We start from the raw sequence: 26,646 nt of genomic DNA on the forward strand, positions 1-26,646 counted from the left end.
ACACTTCTGACAAGAAAATTAAATTTGATATTAAAGTGCATTTTCCATCCATACACAGCATGTGTGTTCCTTTCTGTATAAAGTAAAAGTAGTACCACAGGACAAAACTAGAACAACAATAGCTAAAGAAACACAAGAGAACTTAACTAAACATTAAACAATTTAAAACAAGTTTTAGGCATGATGTTACTCGTCATCTCACTGCTTACAGTAGATCTCACAGTCCCAAATAAATGCCTAAAGACATCAAACAAATGCTTTTCAACACCTTTAGTGAAGGTATCTGGGGGCTGACGCAGATGTGCCCACGGCAGCGTGCTCCTGGTGTTCCAACGTGTTGTATTTCATGCAACAGAGCAGCTTTTAGGCGAGGATCAAAGCCCTGATACAGGCACATGCACAGAGACTGGATACTGCCCAAAACCACGGGTTCCACAGGACTGTTCCTTAAACCAGCTAGCGAGGACTCTGGTAGTCCTCTTTGCTTTAAGAATTACAATAGCTGTGTAGGACCTATGCAGCAAAAACAAAGGTTCAGGCTCCCTCTGCTGGCTCCAAAATACAGTGGATGCGGAAAAGAAAGACGGGAGAGTTTTAGCTCAAACTCGCATCAGCTCCTGCCAGCTTCCCACACAACCCCTTATATACGCAGGCAAGTGCAGAAAACCCTCTTAGATTTTTTAAGCATAAGCGATACACTCCATAACAGACTAAACATAAAAACCCAACCAATTTTAAGCAGATCATATTTTATATTGCTATACTTACTGTTGCCCCAAATCTTTCTCAATAGCACCCACACTACTTCTTACTTTCTCTCCATAAAGGTTTAAATTTCTAATCATAATCTCACAGGAAAATAATGATGACAACTGCTTGTTTACCCAGGGACCAAGATGCACCAGCAAAGAGCCACATAGCCCAGGAACACACCTGAAGTTGTCTGTACAATTTTATTGACCACTTGAAGTTACATTTACAAACTGTCCTTTACAAGTAAAGCAGTTTTCAAAATGAAGTCTACCAGAGCTACAAAAATTATTCTCCTCTCTATACATGTCACCAGCTTCAGAATTTATCTCTGTACACAACTGCTAATTATATTTAACAAAATGTCACTATTTTTTGGCTCTGAGGATCTCCAAAGGCAACTTGATCATTTTATCCCACTGCAATTGAGAAAGTTCAAGTTGTTCTTTTCCTCCCTTCTTTCATCTGAAGCTCTTCATGGCTTTTCATTCTGGAATTCAAATGAATGAAGACTAATGCCACCACACACAACCAACTTTGGGAATCAAGGAAAAAAACATGAAGCAAAACCATCTTTCAACATTTCAAGCAATGTTTCACTGTAGATGTCTCTGCTCATGAGCACAAATATTGAAACATTATCTGATAGTAGGGTTACATAAAAGTGCACATTATTTATTTAACATGAAATGAACTTCTACAAACACAGACAACTTAGAAAAAACACAGGAGGGAGCAGCCAGGGCTGTCATAAAAGAGCCATTGTTTTGAGGAGAGCCTGAATGGAGGAAGGATATGAAACTCAAACATTGCTTTAAGAGTAACTTTCAGTTTCAAGCATTTCCAAAAGACTTGAGAAAAACAAAATACACATATTCACAAAATAACTGTTCAAACTTCCCGAATGCCAACTGACACAAGCGCTTCTAAAGAGAAACGGTTTCCTCCAGGAGAGGGCAGGAGTTCTACACTCAGAAGCAGCCAGCACAAAACCCTGGCGCTGCTGAAATACACAGCATTTCTCGAGTGAAGTCAGCAGGGCACAAACTCATTGTTTCAAAGACGTTATTTCTTCCCCCGGTCACCTAAGCCTGCCTACCTCTTTGCATCATAGTCCCGCTGGGTAACATTAATGATGTCAGTCAAGCACGTATGCTTACTTGTCAATCCCTTTGAAGGATACTGGGAATTTATTCTGGTACTGGAATTCGCAAGCCTGAAATGAGATCAAACCCACAGAAGAGGCTGTGTATAGCCAGTAAGATAATGAAGCTTATTTAATATTTGCCTTGCAGCAGTCTCATCTCCCTCTATTTTTAAACTCCCCGAAGGCAAGCCCCAAGGCTCACAGCAAGGTAACATACTCAGAAAACAAACCGCATGGAACCTCAGAATTGCTGTCTGCCTCCTCAAACAGTTTAAGAATGGCCAGGAACAGTCTGAAGGCAGCATAAGCTTTAACATTAGCATGACCCTGACAAGAGAGCTGAAGTTGTCTAATATTAAGCAGCAAAAACCTCAGGACTTCATAGTACAGCTGAATCCATAAGCAACCACAAAGTTAACTGAAGTGTGGAGCTGTTACTACACAACAGTGAGTTTCCAATCAAGTGAACTGAGGTGTGCAGCTGTTATCACACAACAGTGAGTTTCCAATCCTCTAATGAGATGAAGTAATTGAGTTAAAAAAAAAAAGATAAATTCAGCAAGGCAAAGGCACACACACAAACAGTTACCCAGTTGGGGGTAACCTGGTTGCATAGATACACCACTATGGTATTGTTATAGTGTTCAGAAGGAGCTTGGGGAAAAAAATAAATGTAATATATAGCTCCTTTCCTACAGTGCTTTTTAATAATTTGAAAGGATTTTACCAAGATTACAGCTGTGAGCACAGCATTTTTAAACATCTTCCAATTTCTCCCATTTATAAGAGAAACATTCAAGGCATTGAAAAGAAAACTGCATTGAAAGGAAACATAAACAAGTGAAAGAACCACATTTGAAACAAATTGTTTTAGTTTAGGCTGCCAGTGGGAGAGAGAATTCCACAGCATTTTAGGCTGTTTTGTCTATCTTGGTTTCCTTATCTTTTTACAGTAGCCTTGAATACTTCAGCATGTAACATCCCACTAAACCTTCAGAGTGATTCAACAAACACATCCAAAACATAGTTTGAAACTGCTCTGAAATGTTTCACCATTTTTGCACATTTTCACTGAAAAAATCCTGCTTGACTAAAAAAAGCAAAGTATGGGTTTTTTTCTTAAATACTTCCCAACACTGGGAATTCCAAGTGAACCTGAACACCAGCGAATTCAGTACTAATGCCAAGTCCAGTGCTTTACACCTTCCCTCACCCCTACAAAGATAGAACAAAAAAAATAAGCCTCAAAAGTCGAAAGGAAATTTTAGCATCACTGTTTATCACATCACGACCAGTCTCAGCTATAGATTTCTACAACCATTTATTCACAACTGCAGCCAAGTGTTGGAGGCCAGTAGATTCTCTTAACTGTGCAGAAATACAAAGGTATTACTAAAACAAACTAGCTTCTCCATACAACCCACAATACTACAAATGATGTTATTTTATCTGCAAAGAGCAACACTGTACCTCAAAAACTGAGGTATAACAGCTGTTCTTAATGCAGCCTAACCCCCTTCAACTGAGCTGGCCTGTGCCACTCACCCACATCTCACCTGATACAAAGTGCAGAGGAGGAAAAGCTGATCTAAGGGTCTTCTCCTGGTTGGAGAAGACAGGGTTGGACCCCAACTGCTGAAGGAGGACTGAAGATCTGAACCTGAGGAAAAGCACTTCTGTATTTTTCACGTATGGAAAAGCACTGAAGCATAGAATATGATCACAAGACTTGTCCTTACATATAAAGGAGTGACAAGATTAAAAGCTAAGACAGAGTAAGAAGGAATGGAGAAAAGCAGGCTTCAGTTATTTCATACAAGGCTTCTGAGCTCAAATCCATAAAAACAGATAGCATGAGCTCCCTGTTAACAGGAACTACATGTTGATACAAAAGAGGTGTGAGTGGCATAACTGGCTGCACCCCAGGATGCTGAGAAGCACGCAAAATGAAGAACCTATAGCACTTGACATTATTCTACAAGCAAGCTGCAACATTCAACAGAACTGACAGAGTTGAAAAATATATTTTATTCATCCTGCACTTAAGTGATGACACTGTACAAGTTCCCAATTATATGAAAACAGCTTTTATAATTCATTTTTTAACTAAACCATTAATTTCAGCACAATTACCTTACCTTTAAATGACTAAAAACCTCAAAGTATTCGATTTAACAAGCATATTTTCCATTAAGACCACACTGTCCACCTTTGCATGTTCCAGGAGTTTGGCTGTGTAAGAAAGTTAACAACAACTATCATCTGAACTGAATACATCAGTTCCCCAACCATAAACAGTTCTCATTGTTAAAAAAAAAATAATAATAAATCACTTCATAATTTAAAATATTTATCAATGACACCCTGCTTTTCCTTTAGCTAAAAGGTACCAACATTACCAGCTGGCTTAAAACTTAAACTTGCTTTCGTGAAAAAAGCTTGCAAAAATATATCAACTTCAAAATGTACAGGAAAGGACATTAAAGAGCTGATATATTTGGGTTACTTCATGAATTTTAGAAACAATAGCAAGCTAGGAGTGAAGAACCCTATATTACAAGTATTCAAATAACATAAGCCATACTGTATACACCTCTCTTGTGTAAAGAAGGAAGAGCTACAGAAAGGGTGTTTTGAAAGCATGTACAAAGAATTGCAGCTTTGTTTGACTTAAACTTGATCACGCAGGCGGGCCAGTCTCTGTGACAGCTCATCCTGCAGAATTGTAAAACACAAAGAAACCAGCTATCAGTAACACGAAAATTCAGTTTCGCAAAGTTCTGCAATGGTCAAGCAATCTTGTGTCTGGATAACAGGAAATTCTCTAATGCACAAGACTTAAAAGATTTACTTAAGACCTCAAGAACGACTGTACCCGGTGAGACCCCAGGTCCATACAGATACCTTATCTCCAGTGGTAGACATCTAGGAAGGAGTTTCAGAACACAGCAAGCAGAGATAGGGCTGGGTTTGTTCATGGTTTTTACATGGATCATCTTTGCAAGTGCAAATCAGCTCTTACAGAATGCCTCCTTATTTGGATGTAGCCTTGGCTGACCAAGGCTGGTATGCAACTTAACTGCTACAGCATGACAGCAGAAGGTTTTAGGGGACCTAGCACAGGGTGAAACCAAACCTTTCATAGAACCTGGGATACCTGGGGCTTCCCAAAGATGGGTCAGTTAAGATAAAGTTCCCTAAAGCCTTTTCCACGAAGGATGATAGAAATAAACTTTTCATTCCCTCAAATGTGTCCCTCTAGAATGGGAAAAGCAACTCACCAGAAGATCTGTGCAACCCTGACATCAGGATCTGCTCATGCACAAGAAATTCTAAGCTCTCATCTACAGCAAATGTGGAATCTTTGCCACTAGTCTCTGAAGACCTTCCACACATTAAAGAGAAAAAACCCAAACCCCTTATGTATGCTATAGGAGATGGCTGGATTCCTTAACTCTGGAGTAGGCAGGAGAGTCAGCCATTTGGAACTCTCTGAAATAACCATTCAAAAATAAACCTAGAACATCTAAACTTTCTGGATTTACAAAGCAGTTGTATACTTTGTTAATGTTAAAGTTGCATTGTTACAGTTATTTGAATTGCAAGATTATTTTAACTACATGCCATTTCTTTGGGACAGCTAAAATCTAATTACACTTCAGCAAGTCTGATTGAGTGAAGCATTCAATCTCATAATACCACATTTCTCCAGAAAATATTGATTCCAATGGAATGAAATGTTTACCTGTTCTGCTGAGGCAACGCTTGTACCAACAGAACCTGTCTGTCCTTGAGGTAGTTCCATGTTCAGATCAAGACTAATAGGAGAAACAAAACAAAAAACACAAGTCAGGCATACACGGCTACAGGAAGAAGCACGGTAATTGATAAGCAGAGGAATACTGAGAGAGCATGAGGCCACCCACATCCCATGAATGCTGTACTCCAGCTAGGCAACTTCATCAATAAATTTGACTCATTGCAAAGAAAAGTCATATTATAATTAGAAATAGCTCAATTAATTCTACGAAATCAGGACTGAGCAAGATAGGTGTTTAACAGAGGTGTATCAGACAAGGCATACTTATGAATGACAAAATATGCTCAAGCCAATACTGACAGTTTTAACTTCCGTGTCACCAAGAAGCCAAGTAAAAGTCTCTGAAATACTTCAGTATAACCCTAAAGGCTTAAATATGTCATGACAACCTGTTTAGCAACATCTGGCTTATGAAAGCAGAACTACAGGAAGTTTTCATGTGGTAAGAGGGGTGGAAAAAAGAGAAAATTGTGGAGAAACATGGCAAGGATTGCTAATGCCAATCCAAGTAAATAATGAAATGCTATCATGACATGACAAGTGATTTTAGGCTTTTGAACAATAACCCTTGCATCCTGACACAGCAACTCTGAGTGAGAACAGAATGAAATACCAGCAACTAAACTACTACAAGAATTATATCCAGAGATGAAAGAAAAACAGTGATTTGTCTTCTCTTCCAAGAGACAGAACCATATAAAACAAGGGTATCTGACCTTGAAGTTAATCAGGAAGGATTGCTGGATCCAAGATTTAATCAAGCAACAGTCAAAATTTTACCTACCCTGCTTCATCTGCCATTTCCTGTAGAAGCATATCCACTTGGTTCTAGAGCAAGAAGAAAAATCTGATTGTTGCATATTGTAGCTTATGACAACCTCTTCTGTTAAATCTTGAGAGAATGGGGATTAACAAAAGTGATTTAAAGGTAAATGCCTTTTTACAGAATACCAGAAGGGCCTGTATGAACGCAAAAAAATTGAGTAGAGGTGCTCAGCCTGTTAAAATCCCATTAATTGAACTCTAGCTTCCAAAATAATGAGCTCTAGCTTTCAAAGAATTAAACTTATCCATAAATACTCTCAAACTTATACTTGAATATTGCAAGTGTGGATTATTAGCTACTAAAACACTGCTTTGCACAACATGGAAAAAAGCTCATCTCCAATAGATGTGGTTTACTGGATTTGGGTTTAGGTTTAATTTCTTGACAAAGCACTATCTCCAGCAAATTTCTCTCTCTGTCAAAACTTCTGTGAGAATAGCACATTTAGTTCCTTGTGGAAGAGCACAAGGGAACAGCTGCTAGGAATTCTTAACTATGTCAAGCATTATTTAAAGATTTATTTTAGTAAACACACTCCCACAAATTGAAAGTATGTAATTAACAACCTTTCCATTGCATATACCACTACTAATTTGGTGGTGACTAATGTCATGTCATTAGTATCAATGAGTTAGAACTATTTATTTTCTCACAGCATATTCTGTTTTGATAATTAATGCTGCAGTGTCTTCTGGTTCACAACTCTGCTTATTTAGTAGGAGGGTTAAGGTTTTCAAGATATAATATAAAATAAAGCCTGCTGTAAGAGTGAAATAGACCAAAATACATGTATGTGATCCTCTCTACTTGTGACAATAATCTGCAATATTCTCTTCGTCACAAAAAAGCACAAAGCAAAGTAAAAAGGCTCCAGCTGCTGCTACGCCTCGAAGTAGATAGAAAGGAGAGAATCAGACATTTCCATACATTTAGACACAACATTTAAAATCACCTTAAAAAAATTCTTACTTGTGGCGTTGTTAGTGTAGTAGTGTTGCTCATTGTGTCTTCCATCTGTTGTGTCTGAACATCTAGTGTTTCAAATTGATGCTCAAATTTATCCATTAGTGCAGATATCTATAAAAAACATCAAATCAATGTTCTGCAGGTGACAAAAGAGAAGTACCTCTCAACTGGTAAAAAGAGAACCACAGTACAAGGGGCAGGCAGCTTTCAGAGATCAGAAGCTTGCCCCCCTCCCTACGTCAAGTGTGAAGTTTATCTAATGCTGCAGTTCAAGCAGGTTGGTCAGGGCCCTGTTCAGCCAAGTTTTGAGCATCTCCATTTATGAAGACTTCACAACTTATTCTAGGATCTACCCCACTGCAAAGCCTTTTCTCTTGAGTGGAATTCCCCTTTTTAAAACTTATGTCTGTTGCCCTTTCTGCTTTTGACATGCAGCTCCAAGAAAAGTCAGTCTATTTACCTTTTCCAAGTTCATGCTCTTCAGTGTGGCATCCATAGACTTAACTACCCCTGCCATTGACTTTGTTACCTGAAATGAGGTAAAGGAAAATATTACAATGAAAGAAAAATGAGCAGTTTCTTACCAAGCTCTCTTATCTCCAGCCAGACTTTCTACAGTACCAAGTAGTAGGGCACCCACTATTGCCATCTAGAACACCACTTTTCTATAGCTCGTACACTTAAAATTCTATAAATTAACTCAAACACTTGAAATATGCATTCTGAGCTGAAACTCAATAGAAAATGAGGTGTATATGGCATTACCTTCTTGTTAGGTCTCAAGACCTACCAGTATTAAGGGATATATTTAACATACAGATCACAGAACAACAGTACAGCCATTTACCATAAAAAACTACTTGAGCTAAAAACAATCTCTGGTGTCACAAGTCCTACAACATGCCTTCATGTATATGGAAGGGGAGCAATATCTTTGCAAAATAATCAGAAGTGTAACCAGTAAAACACACTGTCTCCTTAGTAACAGCTAACAAAAGTTACTAGCTACAAAACATAGTGGATAGCAATCTATTCCTAAAGAGCAGCTGCCCGGGTGATTCCTGTACCTGATTAACTACTGACTACACCTGAAACGAAAACTGGAAATTCTCAGCTCATTATAGACAGAATTAAGTCACTTCTAAGATCAGAGGTCTCATCCTTGCAATAGATTTGTGAAAACAGACTTACCTTGCCCATTGTCACTGCAGTCTGAACTCTTGCTGCTACAGCATCTACCCTAGCACTCATGCGCAAGAAATTGATGGCTTGATTCTTCTGTCGGATTGCATTTTCTGCGTGTATCCGTGCGACTTCCATGTTACCCTTCTGAATTGCCTGAAAAAAAAAAGAAAAAAGAAAAAGCATTTTAACCTTCCCTGCTCCTGTAAGCATGATTTCCGAGTACTGTCTGATTTTTTTAAGTAAGCATCAATTCATCACAGCGTCTTTTCTACTAAAAGAGAAAATAAACCCCTCCTTCCTCCCCGTAAGTTCTCAAACTTTCCAAGATGTGAACTCCTAAGTTCTTTTCAAGGATGCTATCCGACATGCACTTTGAGTAGGAGGCTTTACAGAGCTGCAGAAACATGATTTTCTCATTCCTAAGAATGTTTTCAGTATTAAGACCCAAAGACATATGCAGTTGGCATGGTTGTATCTCATGGTCAAAAATAGCAAAAAAAAACAATTTAGCCTCTCTCTTTACTACTTCCAAGGACTCAAAACCTATTTTGCAGTTCCTCTTCATAAACCCTTTCAGTTCAAGATGATAAACAATAAGATTAAACATTTTTAACTCTGAGAACAACAGTCTCTAACAAAATTCATAAACCAATATTCTCAGGAAGAAAATGCCACAAGCTGTGCAAGAGGACACACAAGAATGTATCCTCGTATTTCTTAAGTATGGGAAGATTAATAATCATGTATTTTAAATCAGACATTTACCAAGGTATTATTAGCGTGTGTACCAGGAAAATGGTAGAATCTGCCATAATCTGTAAACAGATCTAAAGAGTTGTTTCAGACTCACTGCTTACCTTTTTAATTTTAGCTTTCTCGGCCTTTTCTTCTTTGTCACATTTTTTTGAGTTCCTGTTGAGTTCCTTTGCAGCAAACTTCAAATTAAACAGATGTTCTGCAGCACAAGTTAAGGGTTCAAGAACAGGATCAACCCTTTCATCACAGGATTTTGCTCTTGTGTTTGAAGTGCTACCAAATGTAGTGTATGCTGTCTTTCCCTGTTAGTGATCTTAAAACTTGGAAAATATTACTTAAATAAGCCCCTGAAATTCATGCAGTAAGGAGACCTACCAAGCTATTTTACAATTATAATGCCACTTATCATCTGGCTTCTAAAATGTAAGGCCATAAAACATAAGTTCAGATCTCAAACTGTCTCTGTTTAACAGATCTACTTCAGACTGATAAATACAACAAACCAAACATCCCACAAGAGGAACTGAAAGTCTTGCTCTGCCAGTTACTTTCACTCACACACACGGAGTCCTGGACTCTCAGAGATATGAAATTGCAGTTCACTGGCCTGCCTGGAACACCCCCACCTGAAAAAGCAGGCTGTTGAGGAACAAAAAGATAAAATAGCCACGCAATAACAAACTGGAGTGGCTGCCTATGCCCGAGTACAAAGCAGGAGGACGGGCTGCCCTTTGAAGCCACAGTATGATCTTGGGTTTATATTGCTCATGCAGCTTCTTCACAGAGCAGCCTCCCAGCCCTGGGTCATGTGAGCAATTCTGGGGACACAGCAGCTCTGGCATCCGACTTTTGGGAAAGAACACCAAAGCAAGAGAAACCTCTCTTTTTAAGAAGTTCAAGTCCTGCTTAATCTTAAAGGTCTAAGACAACAATAGAACAAAACTTCTTAGTGTCTTAGAACGACAGCATGAAACTGTTGCTGACGGGGAGCAGATTACCTCCTGTGAAAATAATAATTAAAACACTATACTCTTGAAATGCTGCTGATGAGAGCTTCTAAATAAGGTCAGTCTTTCTCAAACAAAAAGGAAGTACAAAGCTTTATAGGCTCCTTTCATGCCACCTTTTGATATCCCAAGAGAAAGATGCAGCAAGTACCAAATGCTTAACAGCCAAGAGGAAGCACATAAAGCTAAACATTATGAAGTACTTGTGGTTTCTTTAATATTTCAAGTATATAAATTACTCCAGAACTGTTTTTTCCCTTTAAAGCCCAGCCACACATCTTGGAGCTCTGACAGCAACCTGAATACATTAGGAAGTCTGCTGATGTATTTGTTACCCTATAAACATCATAAGCAGGCCACAGAAAGTAACAGCTGTGCCCATACACTGAGGGTACTTGTTAAGGTAGCTGCCAGGAACACCCGAATTGCTGCTTGCATTTCAGTTTCTTTGCTTTAAAAGCTAGGTCTCCATCCCTTTCACCAGCAGTACTGCACTGAGCCCACGGATTAGGTCATTTACCAAACAGGAAAACACCTTTAGGTTGTTCATTCAAGCATACTTCAGGTCAGAGACTGGCACAACCAGGTAAAACATGACACCACCTATTAACACCGATTACACTGAAACACCATTTCAGAACAGTTTATCTGGAAATAACTTCCTCAGTTACTCACTCGGGCCATCAACCTGTGGCTTTAGCTCACCCTGTCAGCTCCGCAGCTCTCCCCTCCCACTCCTCCCTTGAAGCATCTTTCCCAACGTGCCATAACCAAAGTGAAACAGAACTTGAACTTCCACCATTAACCATGACTCACAGTCACCTGCTCCAGCTCTCCACCAGGCCCTACCACAACAACAGCAATGCTGAGCACTTGCCAGCATACCTCAACCCCACCAGGCCCTCTGTAACCTTTAAAGTACTTTTTGCCCCTACACATTAAGATACTTTTATACAGCAAGAACGTTTAAATTTACCCTCAAGGATTTTCCCTGTGTGCAACTCCTGAACACCAGGAAGCACAGCACGATTCGTTCACCCGACAGCGGTAGCTGTCTAGGGCGGACATCTGTCCAGTCTGTATACACACACCGTAGCAGTCAGATGTCCCCAGTACGCATTTACACAACTCTGCCCTATAAATCCCTTTCCGGCCATAGGGACCGGGCTGTCATTTGCTGCTGCCTGGGAAAGCTGCCGCCCCCGTCTCGCCCCCCGCTAACACTTGCCGACCCTGCCTTGCCAAAACAAGATGAGCTTCCCCTTCCCCTCTCCCCCAGGCAGAGGGGGCAGTCCCCAGGCTCCGAGGCCCGTCTCCAGGCAGGGTCTCACCCACCGCCCCAACCCTCCTTCTCCTCCCGGCAAAGCCCCTCCGAGGCGAGCCCAGGCCCCCACCGCCCCCAGGAGCGACGATGCGCGCTTCCCCAGTCCCACCCCTCCCTGTCGCACGTCGGGGGCCCCTCCCCGGGCGGAGCGGCCTCGCACACCACTGCCGCCCGCCCCACACTGAGCACCGGCCCAGTGCCGCCGGCTCCCCGCTCCGCTCCGCCCGGCCCAAGCCGCGGGCCCTGCGCCCTGAGGCCCGCCAGCCCCCGGCCCCCGCAAGGAAGCGCCGCCGCCTCCGCGCCAGCAGGGACCGGCCACAGCCGCGGCACGGACGCTGAAGGGGCTCCGCGCCCCGAGGATACTCTCCATGTTGGCCATGGCGGCGGGCGGCTCCGCGGCGCTCCGGCGGACGGGAGGGAAGCGGCGGGGCAGCACGGCCCGCACCCGGCGCTGTCGCGGCTGCTGCTTCCGCCTGCCTCGCCCCGCTGTGCGCAGCCGCACCGGGCTGGGCCCGGGACGCGCCTGCGCGCGAGAACACGTGCGTGGCATGGGGCGGTGAGTGGGGTTCCGTGCTAAGGCCGTGGGGTAGGATCGTGGCGTTCCGGGCTGTGAGGCTCCATGGAAGGGACCTCAAAGCTCATCCGGCTCCAACCCCTGCCCCGGGCAGGGACCCCTTCCATAGAGCAGCTTGCTCCAAGCCCCTGTGTCCAACCTGGCCTTGAGCACTGCCAGGGATGGGGCAGCCACAGCTTCTCTGGGCACCCTGTGCCAGCGCCTCTGCACCCTCACAGGGAAGAGCTTCTGCCTAAGAGCTCATCTCAGTCTCCCCTCTGGCAGGTTCAAGCCATTCCCCTTGGCCTGTCCCTGCGTCCCTGGTCCAAAGCCCCTCTCCAGGTTTCCTGCAGCCCCTTTAGGCACTGGAGCTGCTCTCAGGTCTCCCCTTCAGGAGCCTTCTCTTGTCCAGGCTGCCCCAGCCCAGCTCTCTCAGCCTGGCTCCAGAGCAGAGCTGCCCCAGCCCTTGTAGCATCTCCGTGGCCTCCTCTGGCCTCGCTCCAACAGCTCCACATCCCTCTGGTGCTGCTGCCCCAGAGCTGGATTAGGAGCGCAGGGGAATCTCCCTTGGTGCCTCTCCCGGCTCAGGGTGTGCAGCTACACCCTCAGCCCCTCAGCTGCTTATTTAATATAATAATAATTAAAATACATTAATATAATTATATATTAATAATATTAAAATTATAGTAAAATATTTTATTCTGCAATATAATAATAATTATACAACAGGTCATATATGTATTTGTTTCTATACACACACACACATACATGAAATCTTCACGTGTGTAGCACAAAGATAACATTGTATTGGCCTTACCTATAAGTTATTTATAGGCCTTTCCTAGAATTTCTTTATACTTTCATTTAAAAATCCTGTTCTATTTTGAAGATGATCCCCTCTCAGGTTACAGTGTTAAGTTTCATTTCAAATATAGCGAAATACAATATTAATACACTGTCATACTTTTTAAAGTGATAAAACATTTTAAACCTGACAAGCAGTAACATCAAATTCTGATGCACTGAGGAAAGCCTTGATAACTTGTCACATCCAATTTTTCTGTTGCTACTCTTTCTTTCCTGCCAGTAGGAAACCAGTGGAATTACCTTTCAAGGGAAGCAGAATGCTATTCCATGAAGCTATTTAAATGAACTATAAACCCCACACAGTATTTCTGCAGGGTTGGTTTCCCTCCACTGCATTCTGTGGAGTGTGTCCTGCCCACAGCTGAGGGCTGCTCTGGGACACGGAAATCTCAGCTCTTCCCTTTGAGGCTGGACAGAATGGAACTGGACTAAGTTGCAGAATTTTAATACATCGGGAAAAAGAGATTTAACCTGAAAAAAGAAGATAGTGATTTAACACCCACTGCGGTTGCTGGAAGAATTTTCACATGCTTGAAGTTAGTGCAAATGTTCACAGAAACAAGATCAGAGACCTTAATCTTCTTCAGAGCACTGAGGATGACCAATATAAAACCTTTGGTACAATCATTTGTTATCAGACTGTATTTTTATCATGTTTATAAATGAGTTGAGACATTCTGCAGTTTATTGCCCATATTTCAGTATACCTAACTAAAAGTTACCCACTATGTGTGCAGCATTTCTGCATTTCTCTTCAGGTCACGTAGAAACAAAGACCAAACAAGGGCTGTGTTCACTGTTGAATTGCTGGAGATGTCATTTCAGAAGCTCGTGACAGTCGCTTTCATAATTGGTAATTCCTCTGGCAAGTTGAATTAGTTTCTTGAGTCACCTTGCTGAGTCACTCCGATATCTCCAGATGCAGGTTTTTCCCTATTGCTGTATCTCTCAGACAGGAGCTGTTAACAGAAGTGCTGCGATGTCATAATTATTAAAAGATTGAGAGTCTGAACCAGTAATTTTGAAAGAACTAAGGAGGACTCTCATTTACTGCATTACACATTAGCAACAGCGTGACTTTATGCCCAGACCCCTTCTGAGAACCGACCCCCCCCAAAACCCTATCTCTCCAAACAAGAAAGAACAAAATGTCAGCAGTATTCATCATATCTAATAAACCATTCAACACCCAGAAAAGAGTGGAAGAAGAAGGTCTTCTGCCTTTGAATTTGCTGTGAGATAGAACGTAATTATAGGAACAGAACTTCAAAGATAAAGTTCACAGGCATATCGTTAGCTGAAGGGCTTTCTTCACCCTTCACATCACTGTCAGAGAATGTATTTCTGATTGCCTCCAACTTTTCATTAAATAACTATTTTGAACAAGATGAGGTAAAATGAATCATAGAATCATAAAATCATAGAATGGTTTGGGTTGGAAAGTCCCTTAAGATCATCCAGTTCCAATCCCCTGCCATGGGCAGGATGCCTCACACTAGATCGTATCACCCAAAGCTCTGTCCACCCTGGCCTTGAACACTGCCAGGGATGTTGCATTTACCACTTCTTTGGGCAGCCTGTTCCAGTGCCTCACCACCCTCACAGTAAAGAACTTCTTCCTTATGTCTAACCTGAACTTCCCCTGTTTAAGTTTAAACCCATGATCCCTTGTCTTATTGCTACAGTCCCTGATGAAGAGTCCCTCTCCGGCATTATACATCCCAGTTCAATAAAAAATACAGATTATATATTTTAATTCTTTTGTGTGTGTGGTTTTTTCTTTTCACTGCCTTTTATGTCTTTAGATACATAAGTCAAGAGTCTCACTTGCTAGTGTTCCAAACAGCGGATCAGACATTGACAGCCACTGAGGAGCTGGGCTCGAATCTTCTGTGATCCTAAAAGACTTCCTGTTGAGTCAATTGAACTAACCATAAGCTAGACCTCCGTGACCGCCACTGTTCCAGAAGAACACTGGGGCAGTTAATAATCCTCTTGGATCCATTCCCGGAAGAACAGCTGCCAACACTACTGTTCAACTATCATCTCCTCTGGCAGTATCAAAGGGAAAAAAATCAGCTATCTGTCAATTGAAAATGATACACTCTTGACATCCCCCATTAGAGAAGTGTCATAAACTTAATTTCTGATAACACTTGACGTACCCAAAAGGGACAGCTGCTCAACCTAAAACCTGAAGGCACTGCTACTCATATGGAACACCTTCTGCTCAGTACAGACCCTAACATTCTTGTGGTCAGACTATGCTTGCTGCAGGGTAACTGTAACGATGGTTCCCAGAGTTAAATGCACCATGTTTTAGAGAAGTATAGTTTGCAGATAGGCTTAGGCCAAGATATATTTCTCTTCAAGACCTGTTCTTCTGTAGAGGTTTCTGTTCTTCTGTTTTAGGTTTCATTCATCATTTCATTTAGGTGAAATAGGACTAGGGCTTTTTTTCCTTGAACAACTCATTCTAGCTCACATAACTAGATTAATCCTGCTAAAACCTGAAAAACATCCTTGCTGATTTATTGACTGATCCACTTTGAGTGCCGTTAGCCTTCAGAATAGGAAGCAACTGCATTTCTTGAATTGAATGTATAAAACTCTTTCTAGTGTACAAATAGTCCTTGTTAATGCAAAGTCATCTGTTTGTTACACAAATTGATATTAAGATTCTGATCTTTCTTCCAAACTGAGTATAGTCTTTTAATGTCTTTGGGCTGGTAGTTGGAAGCTGTTAGAAGCAGTTAAATTTGGTCAGTGCTAAGAAGATTGATCTTCGCTATGTCTATCAGAGGAGGCGTTATTCAGACACCAGAATGCTCTGTAAAAATGCTGATTTATTACTTCATAGCTAGCTAGGCTTTCAGACTTGAAATCATCTTTTTTTTTTTCATGAGAATGAATTTATCTATCAGTTCCTAAACAGGGGTATCTCTATTCTTAATAATAGGGTGTCAGAAAAGGTGTTGGTGTGGGAAGTTTAATCCTGCTTTATGATAATTCGGATTTGCATTTATTTATTAGGATCAATCTATGCCTTTAAAATTCTTGATGTAGTGAAGAGGATTTCATAGATACGCCTGTGAGCGTTATGTGGCTGTGGCTTTTTATGGGAAGACAGCAGGAATAAATCACTTCATTTTGTTACTTCTGAAAAGTCCATATAAAAGCAGTTAAAAATGAGAACCTTTCCTACTTGGTGCTTGGGTCAGAACACCAGGTTTGAGACTGAGTCAGGGAGTCCGGAGGACTTCCCTGAGTTACCTTCTTTGTGAGGATGGCAGCATAGAAGCAGTGGCCCCATGGATGGGGCAAGGGCGCAGCAGTGCTGGGAAGAGAGCTCGCTTCCTGCAGTTTTAATGTGATGTTCTGCTGAAGCATCTCAGGCAAAACCTTGCCAATAAAGTGATAAATAAACCTGATCTGACAGCTTGCTCATTTATCCCCACTGTGCGAAATTCCTGTATGAGCAGCCTGTGGGTATGGGAATAATGTAGGAGAACTTCTAGTAAATTAACTGTAGGAAGTGTGGCAGAAGGCACGTTTGAGCAAAGCTAGTAACAGTAATTATTCTAGCTTGTGTCTCAGGAGTCTGAATTCATAATGATGAAGATTGCTGAGTCCTGACTGTAAAAGCTTTGACATACCTGTGAGTGACAGACACGTGGCAACGAGTAGTGTCACCGCTCTGCTTTTAACAAGAGAGCTCTGTGGGAAGGACCTTTTTGGAGGTGGGAGAAGATGGAGTTACAGTACGTGATTTTCTGGATCTGATCCACATTGATGGATAATTCTCAGTATTACTAGTTCCCAGAAGCAACTATTACTGCCTCTAGTTTTAAAAACAAATCTGTGGAGAGATGTAGCAGAGATTTAACATATTTAATAGAGATCTAAGTGTGATCAGACTGCTCCTGCATGAACAGTCCAATGGAAACCAACCTCCTAGAAGCTTGTGCAACAATCGTAATGACTAATACTTACTTACATGAATAAGGATTTCCAGCGTCAGAGACAGACACTAGATCATTCAATATCCACATTTCTTTTCCTATAATATTGCTGTAACTCTTTAACTGGGACATGATTTGGAGGTGGCAGCAACATTGGATAGGAACTATTAGAGAGATCATCTACTCTGGAAAAAAAAAGTTATTCACTTCAGTGATGTCAAAGAGAAGTAAAACTGACCTAATTATCCACAACAATTGTACAGAGGAAAGCAGCAAACACTGTTCACAAATAGAAGCGTAGAATGTTTTACCTCAATCAAACCTGAAAAAGCACAAATCAGATTCACGCAGCTGACACAGGAGGGAGCCAGCTGGGCTGCAGCCTCCTCACTGCCTCTCAGGACGCAAGCCAACAGAACCAAATTCCAACTTCAACCCCTTCGCTGCTGCTGAAAAAATACCTTCTGGTGATGGGCTCCTTTCTGTCTTTCCCATTTTCTTGAGCACACAACTCTCCTGCACAGCTGAGCAGTTACAAACCAATGCACAGTGACTGCTTTCCTTCCTTTTCTCTTACATTATTCACAGCAGCAGAGATAACGTGGGCACCGTTTCATGTCCTTTGTCTAATGTCTTGCCTGGGCATTGGAAGGAAAAACAGAGGCAGAAAGGAGAGGACTATGTATGTTGCCAAGAAGTCACCCTGTTCTCTGTCTTCACTGCTGGCTGCCCCTCGTGAAGAGTCAGAGGAAGTATAGAAAGACATAATCAAGCTATGAAATCCTCACAGAGAAACATGTTGGTAGCATGACATCACCAATAAAGAAGAGGTTCTTTAAGAGCTGGAGATGACTTCAAGGGAAATTTAACCTCTCGCAGTTCAGAGGGCTGGTCAGTTGAACAGTCTGACAAATAAGCTTAACCAGCTTAACTATGGAAAACTGCAAATTATTGCTTTTGGATTTAAAAATAGTAAATGTCTAGAGAAAGCACCCTGGGTTTTTTCTTTCCTTTTTACTCACACTATTAATTTTTTTTATTTTTTTCTTTTTAACAACATTTAAATGGCTGGAAGATTGTAAATGAAATATGGCCAATGAAGCTCAATCATTGCCATGGCAACATTGGGGTTGCGGTTGTGTCATGAGAAAAATAGATATCATTGCTTTGCAGTTGCATGGTCGGCTGAATATCTGTAGGCAGTATGTGAAGTGCTAGAATGTCCGTTCACTCAACGGGAGATGGATTTCACCCCAAGCACCACCTTGTTCAAGTACAGTTATGCTGGAGCACAGCATGTAACTGAATGCTTTAGGTGGTCTTCACTGTTTCATCCACCTGTTTTAGTTTATCCTATCTGCAGACAGAAGGTGCAGATTATTCTCTACAGTCCTGTCGCTTTTCAGAAGATTAAACAGATAAAGAGAAGATTTTAAGGATTATGGACCTGTTTATTATCAAATCCTATCAATATTGCAGTGATCAAGAGACAAGCATCACTACTAGGGAAATGCAGTTTATTGGGTTTTTTCTCTAACATACATCACTGAATTTTCATAACTAAAAAGAAAAACATCACACGGAGAAATTTGGAAGCAACACAGTATCGAGGGTAATTGGGCAAGCTCAGTTAAATATTTTGTCTGCTGTGGGTGCAGACGTAGAGACATGCCAAGAAAAGATTGAAATTAAACTTACGTATTTTATATATTTGTAATTGTTTTATTTAACATACTGAAAGTACAATAAAATATATAGACTGCATATTCTCTGCATGCTTTCATTTGAAATTTAATATTCTATGTGAAGGGAATAAATATTGCAGTGCAAATTATACCAACCGGGACCTCTTGAAATGCTGATCCCCCCTCTCAGGGGAACCTGCAGGTACACAGCCCAGTGCCATTGCTAGGAGCGTGGGGATAACCACAACCTCTGTTCTACCTGGGCACTCCTGCAGGAGATTGCCCAAGGGAGAGGCAGAGTTTGAACCATTTTGGTCCAATGCTTCAAAGGTCCAAGTGCAGGGATTGGTGTGAGTTCTTGCCAGCAGCTGCTGTTGCTTCTCTGCTCCTCCTCGGCTCACATGGAGCGATCCCCATCCAGGTTCAGTCTGCTCAGATGGGTATATCAAAAATCAGGCAACTTTTGTTTCTCCCTGCAGTGCTATCACTCAAAGGCGATGCCACTGCAGTTGGAGTGGTTGGACAAAAGCTAGAGCTGAGAATTTGCTTCTGAATTTTGTAACCATTTAAGGTTTTAATTATTTTGCTTTGGTTTTAATTAATTGGAGATCAAAGTAAAAACCCAGTACTTAGAAGACATTTAAGAACTCTTTGTTTTAGGAGGATAGCAGTGTGGTGCTGCTTTTCCAGATTAAAAGGTTGGAAGGGGACTGGAAGAAGCAACTATGTCTTAAATGCCCAGTCTTCCTTGAAAGACTCCTTTGCTTGAATGCAAACTCCTTTACTTGGGTTATCACTTTGGTTCAGTTTATTCCCTTGGCACAGCCAGCTTGCACTGCAGCCTGCTGCAAGAGGACGTGCAGCTTCTCTTCCGCCCTTTTTCTCTCAGCAGCATCCCTGATGCCAGGAATACAACTGCGGGTGGACCCTGGGACCGCAGCATGTGAGGGCAGCAGGGGATCCGCCTGGGCAGATCTCTGCCTGGTGCTGACTGCAAAGCTGTTGTCCTGTCACAGGCAGAGAAGGAAAATGCCCCTCCACCCCCCCAGCCCAGTGTAAATGGCTTGTATATAACATAGCAAAACAAAATATCTGGGCTGTGCAGCAGTGTTGCCTTTGGGCTTTTCCAGTTTGGCTCTGTTTCAGTAACTCCTCAGCTGGCCAGAAGCTGTATTTTGGGGGCAGGATGAGACATTACTTACAGTAACTCAATGTGAAGACCCTCCAGCCTGTCTCATCTAGGGAAAAGGAAGAGTGATAATTTTGACATTTGAGTCACTGTTATTTGGCATCTGAATGACCTCCTGTTGGAAATTAATATAGCTGCTGACTAATCTCTGAACTACCAGTGCAGACTTTCTGCCTCTGTGAAATGAGGAGTTTGCTGTATCTGTGTTTTTGAAAGATGAAGATGAAATTGTTGGCTTTTTCCAGCCAATAAAATTGTTACCCCATTGGTTTACCTTACTTGTGCCCTCAGCAAGTTTGCCGATGACACCAAGCTGTGTGGTTCGGTTGATACGCTGGAGGGAAGGGATGCCATCCAGAGGGACCTTGACACACTTATCAGGTGGGCTGATGCCAACCTTATGAAGTTCAACCATGACAAGTGCAGGGTCCTACACCTGGGTCGGAGCAATCCCAGGCACAGCTACAGATTGGGCAAAGAAGAGATTCAGAGCAGCCCTGTGGAGAAGGACTTGGGGGTGCTGGTCGATGAGAAAATGAACATGAGCCGGCTTCAGTGTGCGCTCGCAGCCCAGAAAGCAACCGTATCCTGGGCTGCATCAAAAGGAGCGTGACCAGCAGGGCGAAGGAGGTGATCCTGCCCCTCTGCTCTGCTCTTGTGAGACCTCACCTGGAGCATTGTGTGCAGTTCTGGTGTCCTCAACATAAAAAGGACATGGAACTGCTGGAACAAGTCCAGAGGAGGCCACGAGGATGATCAGGGACTGGAGCACCTCCCGTATGAAGACAGGCTGAGGAAGTTGGGGCTGTTCAGCCTGGAGAAGAGAAGGCTGTGTCGGGACCTAATAGCAGCCTTCCAGTACCTGAAGGGGGGCTATAAGGATGCTGGGGAGGGACTCTTCGTCAGGGACTACAGTGACAGGACAAGGGGTGATGGGTTAAAACTTAAACAGGAGAAGTTTAGATTGGATATAAGGAAGAAATTCTTTACCGTGAGGGCGGTGAGGCATTGGAAAAGGTTGCCCAAGGAAGTTGCGAATGCTCCATCCCTGGCAGTGTTCAAGGCCAGGTTGGACAGAGCCTTTGGTTTAGTGTGGTTTACTGTGACATGGTTTACTGTGAGGTGTCCCTGCCCATAGCAAGGGGTTTGGAATTTGATGATCTTAAGGTCCCTTCCAACCCTAACTATTCTATGATTCTATGATTCTACAAACCATGGTTTTCCAGTACTATCTGCTTCTCCTTAGGCTGAAATCCCCCTGCACAGCCACTATTTCCAAATGCTTTCCTTCTGCTTTTTGCATTTTGATTTTTGATATGTCCATTTTAGAGCCTCAGCCATTTTGTATTCCAAGTCACGAACTCTCAATTCACAAACCTCTTCCAAAAGATGCAATTTAAAGTCTACCTTCTGCCTCTTCCCTTCACCTTCCCTCCCACACAATCTCCATCTTATCTTTGATACAGCAACCATTTATTTTTCCTTAAATTTTATTGACTTGTGATTTGTGTGTCACTCCGTCCATAGCACTTTGGAGAAATAAAACTGACAAACAAGAAGATGAGTTAGAAAAGAAGTGAACTGAATATATGAAAAAAATACATTCAGAATTATTAACTAAGAGTGCTGAAAAACTAGAGTAGAATTCAATCTCCAGACTCAGTGGAGGTACATGGATTTGCCATTTTAATGCACACACTTAAAGGTGGTGACAGCTTTTAGGACAGGGGTGAGGCAATGAGGTTTAAAGCATTAATTACATAAACAATGTTTTCCTTCTCTGGCCATAGCATTTCAGCTCAGTCTCTCTCCTACTCTTATTCTTCCTTGTGTCCCTTTTCTCTTTTTTCCCTTTCCTATGTGCTTTAATGTGCAGGTATAGACCAATATAATAGCTGTCACAGGTTGGTTACTTATAATGAGCTCATCAGTGCAGTGTGTTACAAGTAGAATTTGTTTGATGCCTTTCAGCTATGCCCACAGAAAAAGGTGTTATTCTTCATGTTGTATAAGAGGAAACAAAGGTACATCTTATTTTCTCGATACCTAAGGTCCCATATTGCATAAACCTCCCAAACGTTGGCTCTTGCTGGAAAATGCCTCATTTCTAAAATGCATTCAGAACCAAATACAACTTTACCACTAGGTGCAAACTACATAAACATGTCTTACTTTTACTTCTCCTGATGATCAAATACTGGAATTTCAACATAGCAATAATTCTGCTCTGCTCAGTGAAATTGTCACTGTAGTAATGCTTGTAAAGCTGAGCCAAATGAGCTCATGTACGTTGGTTTGTGAACTCTGACGCCAGGAGTGCATTGTAGTGAGGATCAATTTTAATCACAATAATTGATCTGTATCCTTAGTCATTCCTAATGTCAGTCACGCATGATGTGCAAAGAAAGTAAATGTTTAAAAGGCAGTGAGGGGATATATAATAGCACAAGCACATCTATCTATGATACAAACACCACTGGGAACTGTAGAAGCAATGCTGTGAAGAGCAGTGTTGCAATTAAAATGCAGTTTTCTTAGCAGATGTCAAGTAAAAGCCATACAAGGATTTAACTCATGTATTTAAAGTCTACATATAGCAGGAAGAAATTAAAGTGATAAGGACATGACAGAACATGGGACGTTGGCTAGCTGATGTGTTTATACATCTCTGAAGCAAAAGCAGTTGGCTACAGCAAGCTGACTGGTGTTAGCCATCAGGGTGATCTGGGCAGCTTGGCTCCTCCATCCTTCCTGAAGGAGGAACACTGGCACGGGAACGTGCACACATTGCCCACTGTCTACTTTGCTCTTCTATGTGCAGCAAGATTCATTAGAGCAGATGGACTCTGAAACAGTGAGAATTGCTGATGGCCCAAAACAACTGGTGACACACAAGATTTCCTTTGCAAATGGAAATGGACGGCACCATTTGTAGTTTGTCTTTTGCTCTCTCAGACTTTGCCATTACAAACATGGTTTGTAACAATAGGGAGAGTTCCTCTAATCAGAGGTGTGCTCAGCGCCTCTCTCATCCTGATGTAGCTTTGATGTCACACTAATAGAAAGAACAGATCAACACAATCCAGCTTGCATAAGCTTTTGATCTTTGCTTTCATCAGCCTTTCTCTTTTCAGCTCCCGGATAGAAGAAAATACCTGTGTATAAAAACGAAGTGTACTTTGACAGTGTTGACTGGTGTTAATATTAGTGGTTCCTTCCATTCTCAAATACTGAGCAGTTTTGAACAATGCTGGAGATTTCTAACCATAAACTCATCAGAAATCCCAAGCCTGCTTTTTTGCAGATTTATGATAAATGTAGCACTATTTGGTCAGACTCTTTTGGATTCTCTTAAGCAACTTTCATGTTTGCTTCCTCTACAGCTGAAAACCAATACGTGGTGGCAATAAAAAAACAAATGTATTTTTTATATATAAAGCTATGTGCCAGATGGTGTTTACTACTAGTTTTTGAAGAACAGCTTTTAAAACCTTAATTTCAAGTGGTTCCTAAGCAATACTCTAAGGGCTTCAACCTTCTATGAAGTGTTTCCTGGTGGTCATCTGGTTTCTAACTGGAAGGTGGTACCACAAGGTAAGAAATGAGTTCAGTAGATGATTGTGTTCCCCCCTTTGGGGAACAGCATAGAGATGTTACACAGCTGTGGCTGGAGAGAAAGATACAAGAACAGGATTTAGCAAGGTAGGTGCCTCCAATGCAAGCTCTCAACAAGCCAGTGCAAGAAGAAAATATCACCGTTTCTCAGTGGCCTAAGGATTATGTTGTTGTATTGCAATTGTGCCTCTTGAACTTTGCGAGGTTGTTTGGACTCTCCAAGCTACTAAAACTGCTATTTTGAAAAGTCAAGCAGGTATTTCATATGATGTAGCCCACATCATCTACCGTCATCTCCTTTGATGAAAGTAATTTTCTTCCAAAGGAGTTTGTTTTTTGCAAGAGTGTCTGAAAACATGGGGGTGAAAGCAATAAAGAATAAATGAACAAATACGCCCCTCACCAGAACACAGTATATTGCTCAGGAACTGCTTGGGGCACATGGTGGTACTGCAATTCTAACTGATCAGTGATGATTCACACAACATCCACTTAACAAAACAGCCCAGGTCGACCCGGCTTGTGCCAGCACCTCCTAAAATTCCTCACAGATGGCATTATGGCTTCATCGTCATGATCAGCCTTTTCCATTAGAAATAAACATTATGGCTTAACAGTCAGTTAATCCTTTTTTTTACTGATCCCAGATTTCTGCTGTAGCCTCTTTGTAGGATCTTTCCGCTTATTAAAGGAAACTGCAGATTTCTGTTATGTGCCAACAACCATCAGTGGGGATCGATGAATCTTCACGGATAAATCAAATAAGAACATCCCGAACCAACTCACCAGCTCCCCATAAAGCAATTACAGTGTGATCAGTCTCAGAAACCATATAGGAATTCTTACAATGAAAGGCTAGAGCGTGTGGGCTCTTTTTCTCCTCTCAAGCTCTCTGACGGTTGAGTTCTTTCATACTGGGTGAAGCAATAAACCTATTTTACAGTTCTGTCAGCTTCACTGCAACAGGTTGCAGTCTGTAAGGAAAGAGCTGTGAAAGTGGCTGGCAGATGTAACAGATCTCTCCTTTCTGCACAGTGCGATATATTCATTTCAGATCTGGAGACCTTGGTGAGCAGGACACCCTACTTAGACGTGTCATGGTTTGGGAAAGAGCAGAGAGGGAAAGGGAAGAAAAAGGCATACCATGACTGGCGCTAGAGCTGCCCTGTCCTGCAGCTCAGAGTGGTCCACTGAGCTGGAGACAGCCCCAGCTATTCCCCACTGCTTTGGGGTGTGAGCTCATGTTTGCTGCCCTTTTAGCCTACTGCCACGTTTCTAAGATCCAAACTGTCAAAGAGATAACTCCCCAAGGAGTTATGTAGGGGCTGGCCCCAGTGCAAAAGATCTGAATTCCCTGGTCCTCTCATGTTCAAGTAGGAAATAGATGTGTGCCTCAGAAAAACGCTTGTTGTATTCCCACAGGGGATATTAATTTGTGCAGGGAGGAGGAGAAGACCCTTTCCTTCATTTCGTTATCATCTGCAGCAGGGAAAAGCCAATGGGAAGCAAGAGGACTAGGAAAGTCTCACCTTCTCCTCTTCCAGCTTCCCCAGCAGAGCAGTAGGGCGCAGCAGATATGACCCTTACTGCTCCATGCAGTATGTTTTAGATCTCAGCAGAAACTACCAGACTTCTCTTCAATTTAGGACTGAGCTGGCATTTCCATTGTCCCACAAGGAGTCCCACCACGGCTGGCACAGCTGTGATTGGCACTGCAGCTCCAATGCCAAGAGGAGATGACAGTTTGTAAGTTTAGATGCTGTGGCAGGGTAACTCTAGGAAGCCTGCGTGACTGCTCTCTTGCTCCAGGGATTAAGAGAGTTTTGCTACCAGGCCTGCTTGTGTTTTACTGAGTATTTAAGATGTTTTCTCAGTGATGATCAAAACAAATCTTTGCTCTCTGTACAGTATTTGTCAGGATGGTACATTCTGTAAAGGAATTGCTTTTGCTCAGATTTGTCATTCTTTTTAATTGCTACAATATTGCACGACATAGTAAGCAATAATATGAGGCTCCAATATAGCTCTTTCCATACAAAGCCCATGAAAGGATCCTTTATAGAACATGAATATTACTAAAGAGCTTTGCTAAGCCATTTCCCTGTTAAAAATACCATGAAATCAGATCTAAGCTTTTTCCACTTTGTAAATGTGGAAACTACTAACGCTGTTCCTGTCTACCCCGGGTGACTCATGCGCTGCTGGCGTCATGCTCCGAAGCAGCAGCTCAGCCCTGCAGTCAATGCGTGCAGCCCAGCTGCATACCTGTAACCTCCGGTTGACGACCGGCGGCTCCATCACAGTGCAGACTCTCATCGTAAGTGCCACTGTCACCTATAGCTCCCTGCTCTGGGGCTGGGGCCCAGGCTAGACCCCAGCCTCTGCCCTGCTCCCATGCTGCTTGTGGGAAGAGCTGGGTAGGACTTGCTCTGTGTTTTTTCTCCTTTCCTCACAAAGCAGCAGTTAGGACTGCATTGCTCAGAGAGGAACAGATCTTGCTCCAAGTCATCTTCTAAATCAGCAAACCCTTCCTTACCATTCACTTCCTCTAATTTAATTCTATGCTTTCCTAAGCTCCCTGCCTGCTTTTACTGCAGCCTCTTTGGACAGGTACTCTTTGGGGCTGTATGCTGTTCTCCTCCTCTCTCCTTCTCAAGGAATACAAGGTTTAAGAGGCTGCTTGACTCCAGAATAATGAGCCCATAGGTCCTGTGAAGTCACCATCAGTACTTCAGAATGGTCTTTGAGACACTTCTGTGGGACCTTTAATCTTGCTTCTAATCTTTGTGCCAAAGACTGACAAAGGCTGAGACGGTATGACATCCCATGATGCCCAAGGACCTGTTTTTTGCAGGAGAAATCTCTCAGTGGATAATGTGAATTTACAGCCAGTTAATGCTGTTACAACAGCACCGAGTTCAAGGAATCTACAGCAAGATGTGCAGCCAGGGGTGACCACATGTGGAGATGTTTCCTGCTTTCAGTTGGTAGCTG

At 42.2% G+C, this 26,646-nt stretch overlaps 1 protein-coding gene and 1 long non-coding RNA gene across 3 annotated transcripts; one reads left to right on the forward strand and one right to left on the reverse strand.

Moving 5' to 3' along the window:
• Positions 1–939: 939 nt before the first annotated feature.
• Positions 940–12,283, reverse strand: CHMP1B (charged multivesicular body protein 1B). 2 transcript variants are annotated; one of them, XR_010614848.1, is made up of 9 exons: positions 12,145–12,283; positions 9,552–9,649; positions 8,701–8,847; positions 7,970–8,038; positions 7,513–7,620; positions 6,502–6,545; positions 5,643–5,715; positions 3,454–4,612; positions 940–1,966 (listed from the first exon to the last, which is right to left on the reverse strand). XR_010614848.1 is itself a non-coding variant. In XM_065689477.1 (8 exons), exons 1-8 carry the CDS (start codon positions 12,158–12,160, stop codon positions 4,568–4,570), a joined length of 600 nt encoding a protein of 199 aa, XP_065545549.1. In that variant the 5' UTR covers positions 12,161–12,283; the 3' UTR covers positions 940–4,567. The 2 variants fall into 2 exon arrangements, 1 of the variants encoding a protein (XP_065545549.1); XM_065689477.1 differs by having other exon boundaries at positions 940–4,612.
• Positions 12,284–12,299: 16 nt separating this feature from the next.
• Positions 12,300–13,878, forward strand: LOC136019363 (uncharacterized). The gene is made up of 2 exons (XR_010614849.1): positions 12,300–12,337; positions 13,425–13,878. It is a non-coding gene; the product is annotated as an uncharacterized LOC136019363 (long non-coding RNA).
• The last annotated feature ends 12,768 nt before the right edge of the window (positions 13,879–26,646 follow it).

The sequence above is a fragment of the Lathamus discolor genome, chromosome 9 (assembly GCF_037157495.1).
Source record: "Lathamus discolor isolate bLatDis1 chromosome 9, bLatDis1.hap1, whole genome shotgun sequence".
In the NCBI taxonomy this organism is placed as follows: Eukaryota; Metazoa; Chordata; class Aves; order Psittaciformes; family Psittacidae; genus Lathamus; species Lathamus discolor.